Raw genomic sequence first — 14,706 nt, forward strand, 5'->3', positions numbered from 1 at the left:
GGACCCTTGGCCGGGAGCGGGCCGGGTGCAAAGTCGGACGTGCGCGTGCGCGGAGGCAAAAAGGCGGGAAGCCCTCGTCGTCGTCGGCGTGGTGCGACCAGGCGAGAGCCTGTGCGCCTGTGCGCATGACGGCTGGGTCACTTGGGCGGAACCGCGCCAGGCGCTGAGCGAGGACTGAGGACCACTGCCCCCGCGGGCAGGTGAGGGGAGACGGGGAACAGGTGTGAAGGAATGGAGCCCAGAATGACGCCTCTGCCTCTGCAGGGTCTCAGGCCGGGTCCCTGCGGGGGTCCTCGCCTCCCCTGCCCCGCGCCCAGCTGGCAGGGCTCCCTTCCACCGGGCGCGTGGCCTAACCCCTTGCGACGACCACCCGAAGTGACCCCCGCAGTGGCGTCGAGGGCCTGCCGGCCTCGCGTTCCGGGGCCCTCGCCATTTGCAGCAGCAGAGGCCGCCGCCAGAAGGGGCTCAAATGGCGGCGTTTTGGCCCGTCGGCCGGCTGGGTCCCCGGGCGCTCCGGGTGGGGTCGTGGGCCGCCTTTGCCTAAGTTCCCTCTTCCGTGCCCATCCGGATCCCCGACAGGGGCTAACGCGCGCGAGGGCTTTGGAATGAGTGCGATGCTGATAAATCCTGTAATTCTTTAGTCGCGCGGAGGACTTTTGGGGTGAAATGCCCCCAGAATCTGCAGGCAACCTTAGGGCGCCAACCTGGAGAGGGTCCCTTCTCTGCCCCCCATCGTGCGCGCGTCGCTGCCTCCAGACCCCAGGCCTCCCTCCGAAGAGCCTCCCCATTTCTCTCCCAGCCGCTGCTTCTTTGGGGGGGAATAAGGGAGGGGAAATTTAGCAGGGGAGATTTTTGTTTGTTTCGAGGGTTGGCTGGGTTTGGGGGCGTTTGGCCTCCAGCAGGCACCGGGAAGAAATGTGACTAAGTGGCAGAAAATGTGCTTTCCCTTCCCCTCTCCCCTGCCTTCAGGCCGCGGGAGTTGCGCAGTCTCCAAGAACGTTCAAAAAAAAAAAAAAAAATTCCCCTCAGATCCCCTCCGGTCAACGCTGCCTTTCCTCTCACGGATGACTTCTTGAATTTGGGGTGCTAAGTGCCCCCTGTCCCATTGCTGCCAGCCATTCTGCAGCACAACGTGGGCCGGCTTGTGGGGGGAAAGGATGGAAAAGCGGGGAAGGATCGTGTGCGCAGAGTGGGCCCGACTTAACCTGTTGGAGGAGGCTGGTGTCCCGATGAAGCCACCCAGCAGCGGCCCCTCTGGAGCTCAAGCAGCACCCCAGCCTTCAGTGAAAGTGCCCCCGGGGTGGGTGGGGGGGCCTCCCGCCGGCCCATCGGAAACCAGTCATTAACGGGACTTCTCATTGTCCAAATTACTTAAATGCGCTTTGGTGGTGTTAGGTCCTTTTCCTTTTCCATGTGCAGATGACTCAGCCTACTCCAGCTGCGCCTGGGGAGGTGACCTGGGCACCGGCTGACCCTGCACCCTGAACCCAGAGGCGGCCCATCCCAGCTGCACCTCCCCGGCCCCCAGGCTCCCAGACCACACTTGGCTCCCTCCTCCCCTTATATTACAGGTCATCTTTTCCCTCCTTTTTTTAAAAAAAGTATTTTTAAAATTTTAAAGGAGTTTTATTACTTTTTTTTTTTTTTAAGCGTGAGACAGAGGCTGATGGAAACGGGCTGTTAAAAAAAGAAAGAAATACACGCCGGTGGCATCTGTGGAGCTGGCGAGCCTCGCCCGCCTCACGACTGGGTTTTTGGTCGCCAGTTCCCTCGTAGAACCGGGCATGGGCACCTGGGGTATCCACTGCTGAAAAGGCACTATAGAAATGCAAGGAATTATTATGATTTTAATAAAATTGTGTCTCATTTAGGAGCGCGCTTCTGCGCTGCCTCTGTCGTCGGAGCCCGGGTTTGCCGCGGCAAAGTCTGTAATCAGAGAAAAATACCAGCTTTGTTGAGGGTTAGAATGTATCATTGGCTAATGTGTGTGGTTTTTTTTTTTTTTAAATAATGCTAAGCATTGGAATAATTAAAGAGTGAGAAATAACTCGTCTCTTCTCTCCCCTCGTCATTGTCTTATTTAAGGGTGAAAAGCGTGCTTTTAGGCAGAGCTGGTTAGTTTTAATGCGGGCTTTTTTTTCTCGCCCGCCTTTCCCTCCGCTCCGGTCTGATTCGCAAATCCCCAAACTGGCACAAGCCGGGAAACTTGCGGCAGCCGTTCTTCTCCCGGAGTTGGAGCCTCGCTTTCCTTTTTTCCCCTCTTTCAGAGACAACCCTCTCCTCTTCCCTCCCCCGCCTCTGGGCCCTGACCCACTGCCTGGTTTGCGCTAGAGCGATTTAAAAAAGAAAGAAAGGAAGAAAGGAGCCGGGCTCTGGTACCCCTGTGCCAGCCGAGGGCGCGTTTCCCAGGCGGCGGGCTGGTGGGAAAGTCAAACCGGGTGGGGGGTGTGGGGTCTCAGAGGCAGTCTTGATGCCTACTCTGCACTCCCCCCCACCCCCAAAAAAAGATTCAAGTATTTCTAAAGATCGAAGGATTAGAGGGCTCAGATCCCTTGTCATATTTTAAAATCAAGCTGAACAGTTCTTTCTTCTCGGCCCCATACGCAATAGGAAGTGAAAATTCGGTCCTTGAGCCCGACTTGGCAGCCCGCAGCCCGTGGTAGGGGAGAGAGCTGCCCACTTGGGCCGGGCCTGGCGTCCAGCCCCAGGACAGTGCTACCACCGCCTACGGGGCCTAGATTTGAGGCGGGAGAGCGGAGTACAGGGCCAGTGGTGGGCATCGCTTGGGAAGATGTGGCAATTGAGGAAAGGGCGCTTCATCGGGGCTTCGGAGGTTTGCTTCGGGCTGGTGGGATGCTAAGTGGCTGCCCTGGCCCTTCCCCCAGTTGTGGGGTGGATGGGCTCAGAAAAGGGGGTTTCTGTAGTGCTTGGGGGAAGTCGCAGCTCCCTGTGAGAAAGGAAGGGGAAAAGTGGGCAAGAAATGGGGGTAGGGACTTGTGCCCACAGGCACCGCTTCGAGTTGCAAAGGAGTTATTTATTTGCTTCAGGTGTTTTTAATTAAATGTGTTTCTCTTTTATTTTCCTTGTTATTTGGTGCTTAGACTTTTCTGAGATCCCTTGCATTTTGTCTTTTTACATAAGCAGAACCCCCCCCCTTGGAGAGATATTGTGGGAGGTACTTTGCCTTCAGTGCTTTCTCTTTCCTGCTTTTTTTAAAATTTAATTTTAAAATTATAAAGTAAATTTAGTGCGAGTGAAAGTGAGGGGGGAGCCAGCTGGGGCTGGAGCCAGGGAAGGGGGAGGCAGATGCAGCAGGGTTGGGCCTCCCTTCCCCGGGCAGCTCTGCCCCCCAGGATCCCCTCACTCCTCTCCCTGATAGACTTTTGGGGACTGGAATGAGGGCAGCCTGCCTGGATGGGTGCTCATTTACCCTCCAGGAATCCCTGGCTCTGCAGAACCACTTTTTCCCCCATTATGCTCCACACGCCTGAGGCCTCCGGTCTCTGCCTACCAGCGGGATGCACGGGGAGTCTGTTACTCCCCCTTGGTCACTATGACTGTTGGCTTTCAGCTGGGGGGGGGCCCTGTTTGTCCACCGCACACTCGCCCGGCTGGTCTGTTACCCCGCTGCACAGTTGGTTGCCCTGCTGATGGGCTCAGAGCCGGGCAGGCACAGAGAGAGACAGAGACAGAGACAGAGAGGCGCGAAACCCCTCTGCAGCAGTGAGAATTTGAGGGGCTTCTCTTCACGGCACTTTTTTTTTTTTTTTTTTTTTTGGTGGTCACATGAGTAGCTTATGCTGCTCTGTTAACATATGTGTATACGTAGGTGCTCGAACCTGACATTACTGTTCGGGGCAGGAGCTCTTTCTAAGGCCTAGAAACTCCGAGAACTCTATAGTTAAAAACTAAAGTCCTGTTCAGCGGTGCTGAAAATGTTCTGTTTCTTAATCTGGGTGGGGTCACACAGGTGTGTTCACTTTGTGAAAATGTATCGAGCCCCAGGCTTAGAAGTGCGCGATCTTCTCTACTTTATAGGCATTTCAGTTAAGACGTTTATTTAAAAAGAAAAAAAAAAAAAAAAGGAAGACCCAGCCTCAAAAGAAAAGGCCTTCTCTAACAAAATAATAATGATAATAAATGATTATTTAAATAAGAATGTCCTCCAGCCGGCTTTGCTTAGGTCTCCCGCTAAAGAATGGTGGGAGGGCTTGTAAAAATTAGTGGGCTGATAAAAAAGCTCGCAGGCGTGTGGCCCACGAGGCTTCCAGACCCATCCGTGTGTGTACCGAGTGCCAGGAAACTGCCGGCAGACTCAGGTCTAGCTGTAGGATTTTGAACATCTCAGGACCAAAGGACGAAAAGTGGTAAGGAAGAAGTTACTTGCCAATTACATTTTGCTGTCAACATCTGGAAAGCAAAATTGCAGCTGTTCTCCCTGCCTCCCCCATTACCACCTCTTCTTTTTTTCTGCACACTTAAATTTTTGTATGCATGCCATCCATATTTCGGTTTTCTGCTCTGTTAAAACATCTTCACGGATCTGTTCAAATCGAGTTGTTGGGTTTGGGCTTTAAAAAAAATATCTATATGTCTCTCCTAGTCTGACAGTATAATTTTTTGAGCAATCTATTTGAATAGGCTGGCCATTAGTTGATAATCCCTTCCCTTTTCTTTCCCCTTCTCGGCCTTCCCAGGACTGTTTAGGCCAGAAGCTTTCCGGGAGGACGCTCTCAGCTGCCCTCGCCTCTGCTCCTCTGGGCAGGTACTACGGTTTCACCCTCCACGGCCCTTCTGCGGTGTTTTTGTTTTCCCTTCGCCCCCCAAAAATATTTGAACCAAAAAGCCTCTTTTTTTTTTCCTCCACCCACAGCAAACTGAAAGGGCTAGTGAACCGTGATTCAACAGAGCGAGGGCGCCTCTTTTCTTCCTTAGCATTAATTAACTCAAGTTCGTTAGGACGTTGGGTCTGTCGCCCACAGTTTTCTCTTGTGTGTGCTGAATCGGGTCATAGAGGGAGACTTCCCGTGCAAACAGTTTGTGTTGGAGCTGGAGGACACAGAGGGGGAGAGAGGGTGAGAAAGAAAGGGAGCCGGAGAGGGACGGATTGTGGCCGAGGGGTGGTCAGGTCCCGAGCTCCCGGCACCCTGGTGCCAGCCTCCGCTGGGGCTAGCCACCAGGGGAATGAGGAGTCTCGAGTTTTCTTGGCCATGATACTGATAATAAATTAGTTGGTGGGGGGAGCAACACATTTTGAGGGATTGAAAAATGTCTTCCTTCCAACTCCTCAAATGGTACATTTTGGGGAAGCCGCTTGCCCAGACAGGGCCGGCCCAGCTCTCCTGAGCCCTCAGGCAGTGAAAATCCCAGGCTGTTTCTATCCTAGCCACCCTGCTCTCTGCCCCCGGCTCTGGGCACTGCCTGTTGCCGCAGCAACTGCAAGAAACGGGCTTTCTGTGGGCCAAGGGTGCGAGCAGTGCAGCCCGGTGGAGGGGACAGGAATCAGAGAAACTCTCCTCTTGCGGTGGCCCTTCTGCCTTCTGTCCTGTGGCAGGGAGTTGGGGAGGGGGAGTGGACCGGGTAGAGCAAGGGGGTGTAACATCGGATCCTGATGGAGCTCCCGAAGAGGGCCTGGGAAGACCACCAGAGGAGTCTCAGAGGGGCAGGGGAGGGAGAGGAACCCCTTCCCTGGAGGATCCCTAAGCCTTTTGTGGGGTCCGGGGTTACAGCTGGCCTCGGGGTTACAGCTGGCCTCGGGCAAATAGTCAACATTTTGCCACTCGCTCTAGCCTTCTCTCTGGCCCTCTGGGTATTTTTACTGGGAATGGTGGATCCCCCACCGACTTCATCTTCAAGAGCTGGTTTCCCCTTGCCATGCTTTTGTCAGTATTTTCAGTTCTCACAGAAAGTTGCGAAGCTGGCTTGTGGGGTTCTTCCTTCTTCCGGGGGCCTTGGCCATCATGGAGTGACACTTTCCAGTCGCACCAGGTGGGTGAGACTCAGGCTCTGCCCTGCTCTTGCCCCTCAAAGCCTGTGGCTGTCCTCTGCCTTGCGCGCGCCCCGCGGAGGAGGATCCCCACGTAGCCGGATCCCCACATAGCCCTCCAGCTGGAGGACAGGGCTCTGGCCTTCCCGGTTTTATTTCTATTTGGTGACACAAGGAAGTTTCAAGCTAAATAGTGAATTAAAGGACTTGGGTTTTTGTTTTCTAGTATCTGTAGAGGATGAAAGTACATTTCCAGAAGCGCTAAAAAGAATAGATGGTCTTCCTGATACCTGTATTCCTACCCTATTTTATTTGGTGCCAGGAGGGTGAGGGGAGATGTGCCTGGAGCAGGGTAGTGTTTGGAGCCAGAACGAGGCTGCCTGTTGGCCCGATCCCAGGCCACCGCTCCCAGTTTGTAGACAGGAGGAGAAAAAGAAGGGAAAGGGAGGCGGTTTTATAGGAGAGGAATGTGCGGCCTGGTTCTGATGCAGGCCGTGTCCGAGACCCAGCATGGGGGTGCGGGGCAATTCCATTCAGCAAGCTCGAGGACGCTAGAAAAATCGTGTGGGGCTGCCTTTCCTGAGCAGAGGAAAACAGGCCCAAGTCAGCCAAAAACCCGCATTGTCCAAATTCCGTGAGCCTCCTCGCAATGTGCATTTTCTGGTTTCCATGCCTGGCATTTCCAGATTCTTGGATGATTTTACTCTGGCTGCAGAGCCCCATCCCTCCTCCCCCCCACCCCTGCCCAGAGAGGGGAGGCCCCACCTACCTCCAGGATAAGCAGCCTGGCCCCTTCCTTCTGCTTCTTACAGTTCTCTTTCCATCTCTGCCCCAGAGTCCGGACACTGCCTTCTTCTCTGCCTTCTTGTGACCTTTCTTCTGTGGGACAAGAGGGGAGATGTTGGGGTTACAAAGTTGACCTCTTTCTGTTCGGGCCAAGGATGAATTATAAAATCCCAAGAATTGGGCAGAGTAATCAGGGCTCTATTTGTGGCTTTTAAAAATTTCCTGCTTCCTTTTTCACCCAGGCTGCAGATAGGCAGGAGTAAAATGGTTACTGAATTATCTGGTTGGTCCTAGGAAGGTTTTATTAGTTATTTGCACTCACTGTGTATAGTTATCCAAATTAGCATGGCCATACATACATAAATATATATGTTTATATGTATAGCATGTGTCCAGGGTCGTCTGAGAGAATAAATTTGGTTCTCAAAGCAAGTAGTTTGGGGACAAATAGGATTTTTGTAAACATAAGGAACAGTGGCCCTGTCTTTAAAGATATAACTTACGCTTCTGGACATTTCACTGTTGGCAGGTATGGATCGCTTTCAAAACCTGTCTCAAGCGGGGAAAATTATTTTGTTTCCTTGAAGACTTTTGAATACTGAGTGAGGTTCTGTATGAATTTTCCTATTTTCCCTTAAATAATCCACAAGACTTCATTTGTTTTGTGGAGTTTTGGGAAACCACACATTTTACTTTCTTGTGATAGAAGCAGTCATTTTCCTTAGCTAGTTTTTCTTTTTTGCCCCTGACCCAGAGCCCTTGTCTTTTGTCCTTGTTCCTTGTTTTCTTTTTTTTTCCCCCTCTTCTTTCTTTTCTTTTCTCTTTCCTTTCCTTTCCTTTCTTAATTTTCTTTTCTTTTTCCTTTTCGGTCCTGTCTTCTTTCCCTCCATCTTTGCCTTTCTTTCTTTGCAGTTTTGGGCCGAACATGGCTTTTTCTCTCCAGGTTTGGCTTTCTTCTCTTTCTCTTTCCCTCTCTCTCTCGCTCTTTTCCTCTTTTTCTGTGGTCTGATCAGTTTTTTTCTTTTGGAGGCACGTTATTCCTAGTGATGGCTGAAACTGCCATGAGTATTTCTGAAATGTTTCAGTGAAAACTGTTGCTTTAAAAAAAATCATATTCTATATACTTGACAATAAGAGAGGCCTTTTCTCTCCCAAAGGCAGAAAAATTCCTTTCCACAAACTAGAAACCCCATGTTAATTTTAAAAGTCTTATCTCTGGCTTCTTGATTTTTCTTTTAAGGGAAGAAAATACCTTTCCCCTCAAATTGTCTGCTTTTACTTTCTTTCCCCCCCTTGTATTTAGTTTTCTTTTTTGCTTCCTGCTCTCACCAGTATCACTGGCTCCCTCTCCCCTCTCCCTGGGTTTTTTCTCTCATTCTCTTCCCTCCTCCCCTCTCCTTCTCAGAGGCCTGCCTGTCCCCTTGCTTCCTCCATCCCCTGAACCCTTGCACTTGTGGGTGACTCAGCCCATGGAGAAGCCTTGAATTGTCTGAAGGTTTTTTGTCTTTGGCTCTTGTCCGTGTGAAGGGTGCAGAGCCTCTGAGCCCTCAACCCAGGCGGGAGGGGAGAAGGGAAGGAGGCTGGGTCTGGGACAGGTAATCTTCCAACAGAGCCTCCACTCTCTTAACAAAAGGGGGACAGTCCCCTTTTGTCTGGGGCTCCTGAGGGGCGTGTCCAGGGCCTAGAGCCACCACCAGTGGCCTGGAGGAGGAGGCTGCAGCAGTAGGGGCACACCAAGTGTTTCTAATGGAACCTGAGTGAGTCCTCTCTGTGTGTGCCCACGGAAGAGAGAGAGACCTTCTCCCCTCCCTCCCAAGCCTTAGGAATACTCTGGCCTCAGGCCGCTCTTCCAGAAAACTCCCCCACACACCCCAGACAGTGGCCCCTGTGGGAACAGGGTGAGCGGAGAGTGCTCCCTGGGAATCCACTCTGCCCACCTTCAAGGTTGCGACAACGGGCAGGAGAAGGACAATTGACGATTGTTCTCCTTCCGTGTTACTCTCCTGGGAAGCGCCTGCTGCTCCTCCCGTTCAGGGAGCATTTGAGGGGGCGCACTGTGCTCTGTGTAGATCCCTGAGGCTCTATTGAGAAACTCCACCGGCCCTCCCGGGTCACTTCTCAGTCCAATCTCTCTGCCACTCCCCCGACCTTTGACCCCACCCTCCCTCCTAGGGTGAATCCCGGATCTAGTCTGGGTTCCTTAACTTCCACGTGGATCCTCCCATCCGCCATCTCCCCACCACTCACCCAGTTGTACCACGGGTCTCGGAATCAACCCATGCTGAGCGCATCTCTTCCAGCCGGCACCGTGGTCTGTGAGATGGAATATGCCAGAATCCTCCAGGAGGCCCATGTTGGCCATTTTCTGTTCGGTGTCTAATATTTAGTATAAATCAAAATGCCAGAAAAACACCCATGTGCTGAATATAAACTCACTTCTCGTTTTCACCATCTCATCTCCACTCTAGAAAGTAAGAGTGCTTCTCTCAAGGTGGAGAGGCCTGGTTTGGTATCTTATGTCACTCAGTTAACATCTTTGGCTAATTGGACTGAAGCTGGTTATTAACATGATGTTAATTATTGAACGCTACTCTAAGAGGCCTGTCCGCAATGACACCTGCCTTCTGCTGGCTCACCTCTGTTTCTCTTGGTGTCAGCTGTGAGCTCACTTCAGACCACTTGACTCAGGACCTGGAGCCCAGACCGGGGCCCCAGGTGCTGGCCGGCATCTTTCCCATTGTCGGGGCTCAGCACCAGCCCAGGGCTGCTTCACACCCCAGGTGTTCTTCCGGGAACCTTTCTGCCAGCATAAAAGCCACGGAGCACAGGGTTTCAGATGGGGAAGAAAGGGGCAGGAGTGAGCAGTGACCTTTCTTCCGCCTCCCCATGCCAGCTGAGGGCTGAGCCTTGCCTGGGAGAGGGCAGCTGTGGAGACAGCTCTGAGCGGGATCAGCCTCTCCCTGTCTGTTCGGGGTCTCTGCCCTTCTTTTAATAACTATCTCCTCCTTACAGTTTCTGCAAGGCCCCAAGCAGGCTGCTCAGTAGCCCCTGGCAGAGAGAACCCCATGGAAATGGCACTCACCCCAGGCCTCCCTCTCCGGGGCTCACCCTCCCACCTGGCTGGGAGGGAGGCCCCTTCCCCATGACTCAGTTTCCCCAAAGTTGTCCCGCTTTTCCTGCTAGAGCCCTTTCCTTTCCGTTTTGCTGTTTCCTGCCTTCACTTTCTCCCTTTCGTATGGGTTTCTTTGCACGCTGGTGCACCCTGCTCCTCCGTAGGGGTTTGGGCCCTTTCTTCTGAATTGAATTGGGGGGGGTAGGTGAGTGTTGCCTCTCCTCCAACCAAGAAACACTAAACACGGATCAAGTGGAAAGGACGAAGCTGGAGAAAGCCAAGAATGGAGAGTCTGTGGGTTGGGGGGAGGCCTCGCGCAAGACTCAGTCACTGTTCGGAAGTAGTGTCCGTCTTCCTGCCTTTGTCACTTCTCCCTGGGATTGGCTGTTGTGTTTGTGGCTGCATGTAGTGCTTGTCAGCGGAGTGCTGTGACAGGAGGCTATTTTAATAAACTGTTGCAGTTTCTCGAGCCGAGCTGCATTGCGTTGGCATCCCTCGTCACCGCTAATGGAGCGTGCGTGGCTGGGTGTGGGCTGAGGGAGGCGGTCGAGCTCGCTGGGGGCCTGGGGGGTGGGTGGGTGGGTGGGCGTCTGGTCTGGGAGTGCTCCTGCCAGCGGCAGCCAGGCCCGGGGAGGAAGGGGTGGCTGCACCCTGGGCGCCAGGTCCCTGCCCTGGAAGTGCTGCTGGCATGGACACTTTCCGAGCTCTTTTTCTTCTCTTTCTATTCATAGCACTGCAGGCTCGCGTGTATGGCCAGGGAGGAAAACTTCCACTCGCCCCTGTGCGCTCCATAAATAAAAAAAGAAATAGAACCAGAAAGAGAGTGTGAGGGCCTGAGAGAAAGAGACTGAAACCAAAACACAGAGAAGGCGCAGCTGCTCTCCCCAAGGCCTTCTGGGGCGCCCGCCCGAGCCAGGCCTTTATTTATTTCTTTTTCTGGCTTTAAAAAAAAAAAAGAGGAAAAAAAAATCCGTGTCTTCCTCAATCCTAGTCTCCCCAGCCCTATACCCCCTCCCCAAATTTGCTGGCTGGCTGCTGCCAAATGGACCCGAGTGGGAGCCTGGAATGAAAAATTCATAACTGCTGGACTTTGCTTGTTCATTAGACGTGAACTTGTCGATTGGGCAAATTGTTTTTGGTCTCCAACTGCCGGGGGCTCTCCCCACCCTCCCGGCTCGCCCGGTTCCCTCCTCCCCTTGGACACAGCCATTGGCTGCTCGAGGATGTCTCACTGCCAAATAGGTGGATCCTTCTCTCTCTCTCTCTCTCTCTTCCTCCCCCCCCCTTTTTACTGGCTTTGGCACAGGCAAATGGATGGGGATTGAGCATGAAAGGGGAGAGAGAGGGAGTTTGAGAGAGAAAAGCAAAAAAAAAAATCCAAAACCCAACCAGCACACACACACACACACACACACACACACACACACTCTCTCTCTCTCTCTCACTCGCACACTCACACACACACACACACACACACCACCATCCCATCCACGTACTCCCTCGATCTCTCCCTCTCTCTCTTCTTTCCTCCCTCCCTCCCTTACTCGCTCTCTCTCTTTTGCACGCGTCTGCCAGCGACGGTCTGCAGCCGGTCCGAACTCGTCCTCTTCCCCGGGAATCTGCGAGCTCCCCCTTTGCCTGCGATCAGGCTCAGAGGCGGAGGGAGGCAGCGCGAAGTTTACACCCCTGTGCCGCTGCCAAAGCCGAAAGCCTTTTTCTTCAGCTGCTGCTTTCCCCCTCCTGGTTTTTGTTTTTGTTTTGTTTTGCACGGGGGTGGGGGGTGGGGTGGGGTGGGGTGGGGTGGGGGGCGGGGTGGGGGGTGCTGTGTGTTGGGGTTGGTGATTGGGAGGTAGGTTTTGATTTTTAAATTTTGCATATTTTCCTTCTCTCTCTCTCTCTCTCCCTTTTTTAAACTGAAAGAGGATGCACAGGAGGCGAAATTGAACATTTTTTTGTTGGCTTTTGTTTACCTGGCGTGTGTGGCAACCGGCTCGCTCCCTCTCTCTGCTTGCTATCCCTGACCTTTCTTTCTTTTTGCTCCTTTTCAAAAAAATATTAATTTCCCCCTTCTGTGCAATGGAGCGTGGAGGGGGGAGGAGGGGGAAGGGTTTGAGAATCCACCCAAGCCCGGCCCCTATTCCCCAGAACACCAATAATAACCCCCTTTAAAACATTTACCTTCCTCCCCTGCTCCTCCCCCTCCCCCCTCCCCCCACCCGCCCCCAACTCACAACTCTGTTGAGTCCAGAAGCTCAGAATCGGGCGTTGGGCTTTGCCGGGTGCTTCAGATCAATGGTAATTATTTAATTTTTTCCAGTTTTATTTTTGTAAACAGAAATCAATTATTATTTAAACTTCAAACAAGCAAACAAGCAAAAAGAAAAAAACAAAAACAAAAACAAAAAGCGGGAGCCCAGCCCTCTGTCACCTGACTGAGTGGGAAAGAGGGTGAAGGGGTCAGTGGGGAAGGGGCTGCAGGACGCCCCACGTAGCTTTTAACCCTAATGTGGCCGAGGCAACCACCTTATTTGTGCTAACAAGAAGTGTTTTGTTCCTTATTACTGTGATTAACATTAGTATCGGTGTCGGTAACAAAGCTGAAATCACATATTTAGGATTTAGATCTGATTTAAAAAAAAAATGCTGGGGTGGATGTTCCAATTGGAGCAGGAGAAAAGAGAATGCAAACAGCTCGGGGAGGGGAAAGGCAAATCCGGTTCCTCGCCCGGCTCCTGGATGTCATGTTCTCTCTTTTTGGGGGTGGCCAAAACCCGACCGGTGTCGGGACACGAGGCGGCCCCCGCACGCCTCGCCTGCGCGTCCGCGGGAGTCGGGGCAGCCGGGACCCGGCGTCGGGGCGAGCTGACAGGAGTTTGCGGCAGCGACAGAACATGGAGATGTCATGGGCGCGACAGAGCCTGGCGGGGATACCAGCAGCGTGTGTGTGTGGACGGCAACGTTGTCTGTGCGCGCGTGTGTGTGAGTGAGTGAGGGGGAGAGAGAGAGAATAGGTGTGTGCTCAGGCGCGGGGTGCCTCTGTCTGGCTGCCGAGGCTGAGATGGGAGCGAGCGGCTGGCCAGGCTGGTGGTGGCTCCAGACCACACTTTCGTAGAACAATCACGACAGAAAATTGTCGTGGGAGGGGGGGGGCGGCGGAGGAGGAGGCGGCGATTTTTCTTGTGCCCCCCTTCTAACGCTTCTCTCCTTTTCTCTTTCCCCCTCACCCCGTCTTCCCCTCCTCCCGTCCTCCCTCGCCCCGCATGCTCCCGGCTTGCCGCCTGCAGGATGAGTTCCACCCGTTCATCGAGGCGCTGCTGCCTCACGTCCGCGCCTTCTCCTACACCTGGTTCAACCTGCAGGCGCGGAAGCGCAAGTACTTCAAGAAGCACGAGAAGCGGATGTCGAAGGACGAGGAGCGGGCGGTGAAGGACGAGCTGCTGGGCGAGAAGCCCGAGATCAAGCAGAAGTGGGCATCCCGGCTGTTGGCCAAGCTGCGCAAAGACATCCGGCCCGAGTTCCGAGAGGACTTTGTGCTGACCATCACCGGCAAGAAGCCCCCCTGCTGCGTGCTCTCCAACCCCGACCAGAAGGGCAAGATCCGGCGGATTGACTGCCTGCGCCAGGCCGACAAGGTGTGGCGGCTGGACCTGGTCATGGTGATTTTGTTTAAGGGGATCCCCCTGGAAAGTACTGATGGGGAGCGGCTCTACAAGTCGCCCCAGTGCTCGAACCCCGGCCTCTGCGTCCAGCCACATCACATTGGAGTCACAATCAAAGAACTGGATCTTTATCTGGCTTACTTTGTCCACACTCCAGGTAGGTCACTCTCAACCCCCTTCCCCGTTTCAGTGTACTTGCGGGCATTCGTTTCATGTATGGTGCCTCTTCTTTCCAAAGGACCCATGCCCTGGGCCTAACTAGCGCGCCTGACCTGCCTGGGGCTGAAGCCCATGCGGCAGCCCCCTTTTCCTTCTTCTGTTTCCCTCCACCCTCCCGGTTCTTCCTCTTTCGCTCCCTCGCCGCCACCGTACCTACCGGATTGTCGTGCGTCTCCTGCTTTGGAGGACTCATCTTACCCCAAAGATGCCGCAGGTCTTAGGACCAGGGCCAGGCTGCCCCAGAATTATCCACGATGGTGAGAGTTGGTGATGAACATTACCACACATAAAAAAATCACTCGTTGCAGAGATTTAAAATGAGTCAGAAGAAGTATCGGGAGCCAGGTTGCTGGCTTTCCTGCGGCTTCCTCCTAAGTGCTGGGGAAAAGCGGGATTTGGCACAAGCGGGGTGGGCAGCAGTTCGGTGGAGAGAGGGGCGTGTAAAACCCCCGGTTAGGAGCCAGAGTGAATAGAAAAGAGGAGAGAAGGCAGAGGCGGGCAGATTCTGGGGCCCAGATGCCCAGGCAGGAGCTGGTATGGCTGAGTAGGAAAGTCCTTGGACTTCACAGAAAGTGAAAAGGAGCAGGAGATTCCTTGCGCTCTCCCTTCCGCCGCCGCCGTCTGGCTCCAGTGGGGAGACCCCAAGGCCCCCACCCCTCTGCTGGGAAGCACAGAGGCTCTCCCCGGCACAGGCATGGCAGGGAGGGGTGGTGTTGCAGCGGTGGTCTGCGAGAAACAAACAGTCCAAAAACTCTGCAAATTTTCCTTTTCCTTTTGTGTCCTGAGTAGTTCCAGTTCTCCTCTTTGCTTTTCCAGTTTTACCCAGCATTTTGGGTCAGGGTGGTGCGGTTCTCTTCCTCTGTTCCTTCCACCACCACCCCCTACCCTTTCCCTTTTTATAATTTCTTTCCGCTTTTGTTTTCTTACAAATTGAAACAGAGATG

General features: G+C 53.4%; 1 protein-coding gene and 1 long non-coding RNA gene across 9 annotated transcripts in view; one reads left to right on the forward strand and one right to left on the reverse strand.

The window, feature by feature from the left end:
- The window catches only part of NFIX (nuclear factor I X), a 97,127-nt gene that overhangs the window by 14,931 nt on the left and 67,490 nt on the right, over window positions 1-14,706 (forward strand). The window contains exons 1-2 of one of the 8 annotated variants that reach the window (XM_045990011.1): window positions 11,538-11,627; window positions 13,169-13,700. In XM_045990011.1, the coding sequence (XP_045845967.1) occupies window positions 13,283-13,700 (418 nt within the window). In that variant the 5' untranslated portion in view covers window positions 11,538-11,627; window positions 13,169-13,282. Of the gene's footprint in view, window positions 1-11,537; window positions 11,628-11,691; window positions 12,180-12,277; window positions 12,864-13,168; window positions 13,701-14,706 lie in introns of those variants that run through there. The other 7 variants (XM_045990010.1, XM_045990006.1, XM_045990005.1 and 4 more) reach the window with 7 other exon arrangements.
- Window positions 1,673-11,554, reverse strand: LOC123932259. The gene is made up of 4 exons (XR_006816408.1): window positions 11,429-11,554; window positions 9,020-9,148; window positions 6,756-6,865; window positions 1,673-1,926 (listed from the first exon to the last, which is right to left on the reverse strand). It is a non-coding gene; the product is annotated as an uncharacterized LOC123932259 (long non-coding RNA).

The sequence above is a fragment of the Meles meles genome, chromosome 20 (assembly GCF_922984935.1).
Source record: "Meles meles chromosome 20, mMelMel3.1 paternal haplotype, whole genome shotgun sequence".
Taxonomy (NCBI): domain Eukaryota; kingdom Metazoa; phylum Chordata; class Mammalia; order Carnivora; family Mustelidae; genus Meles; species Meles meles.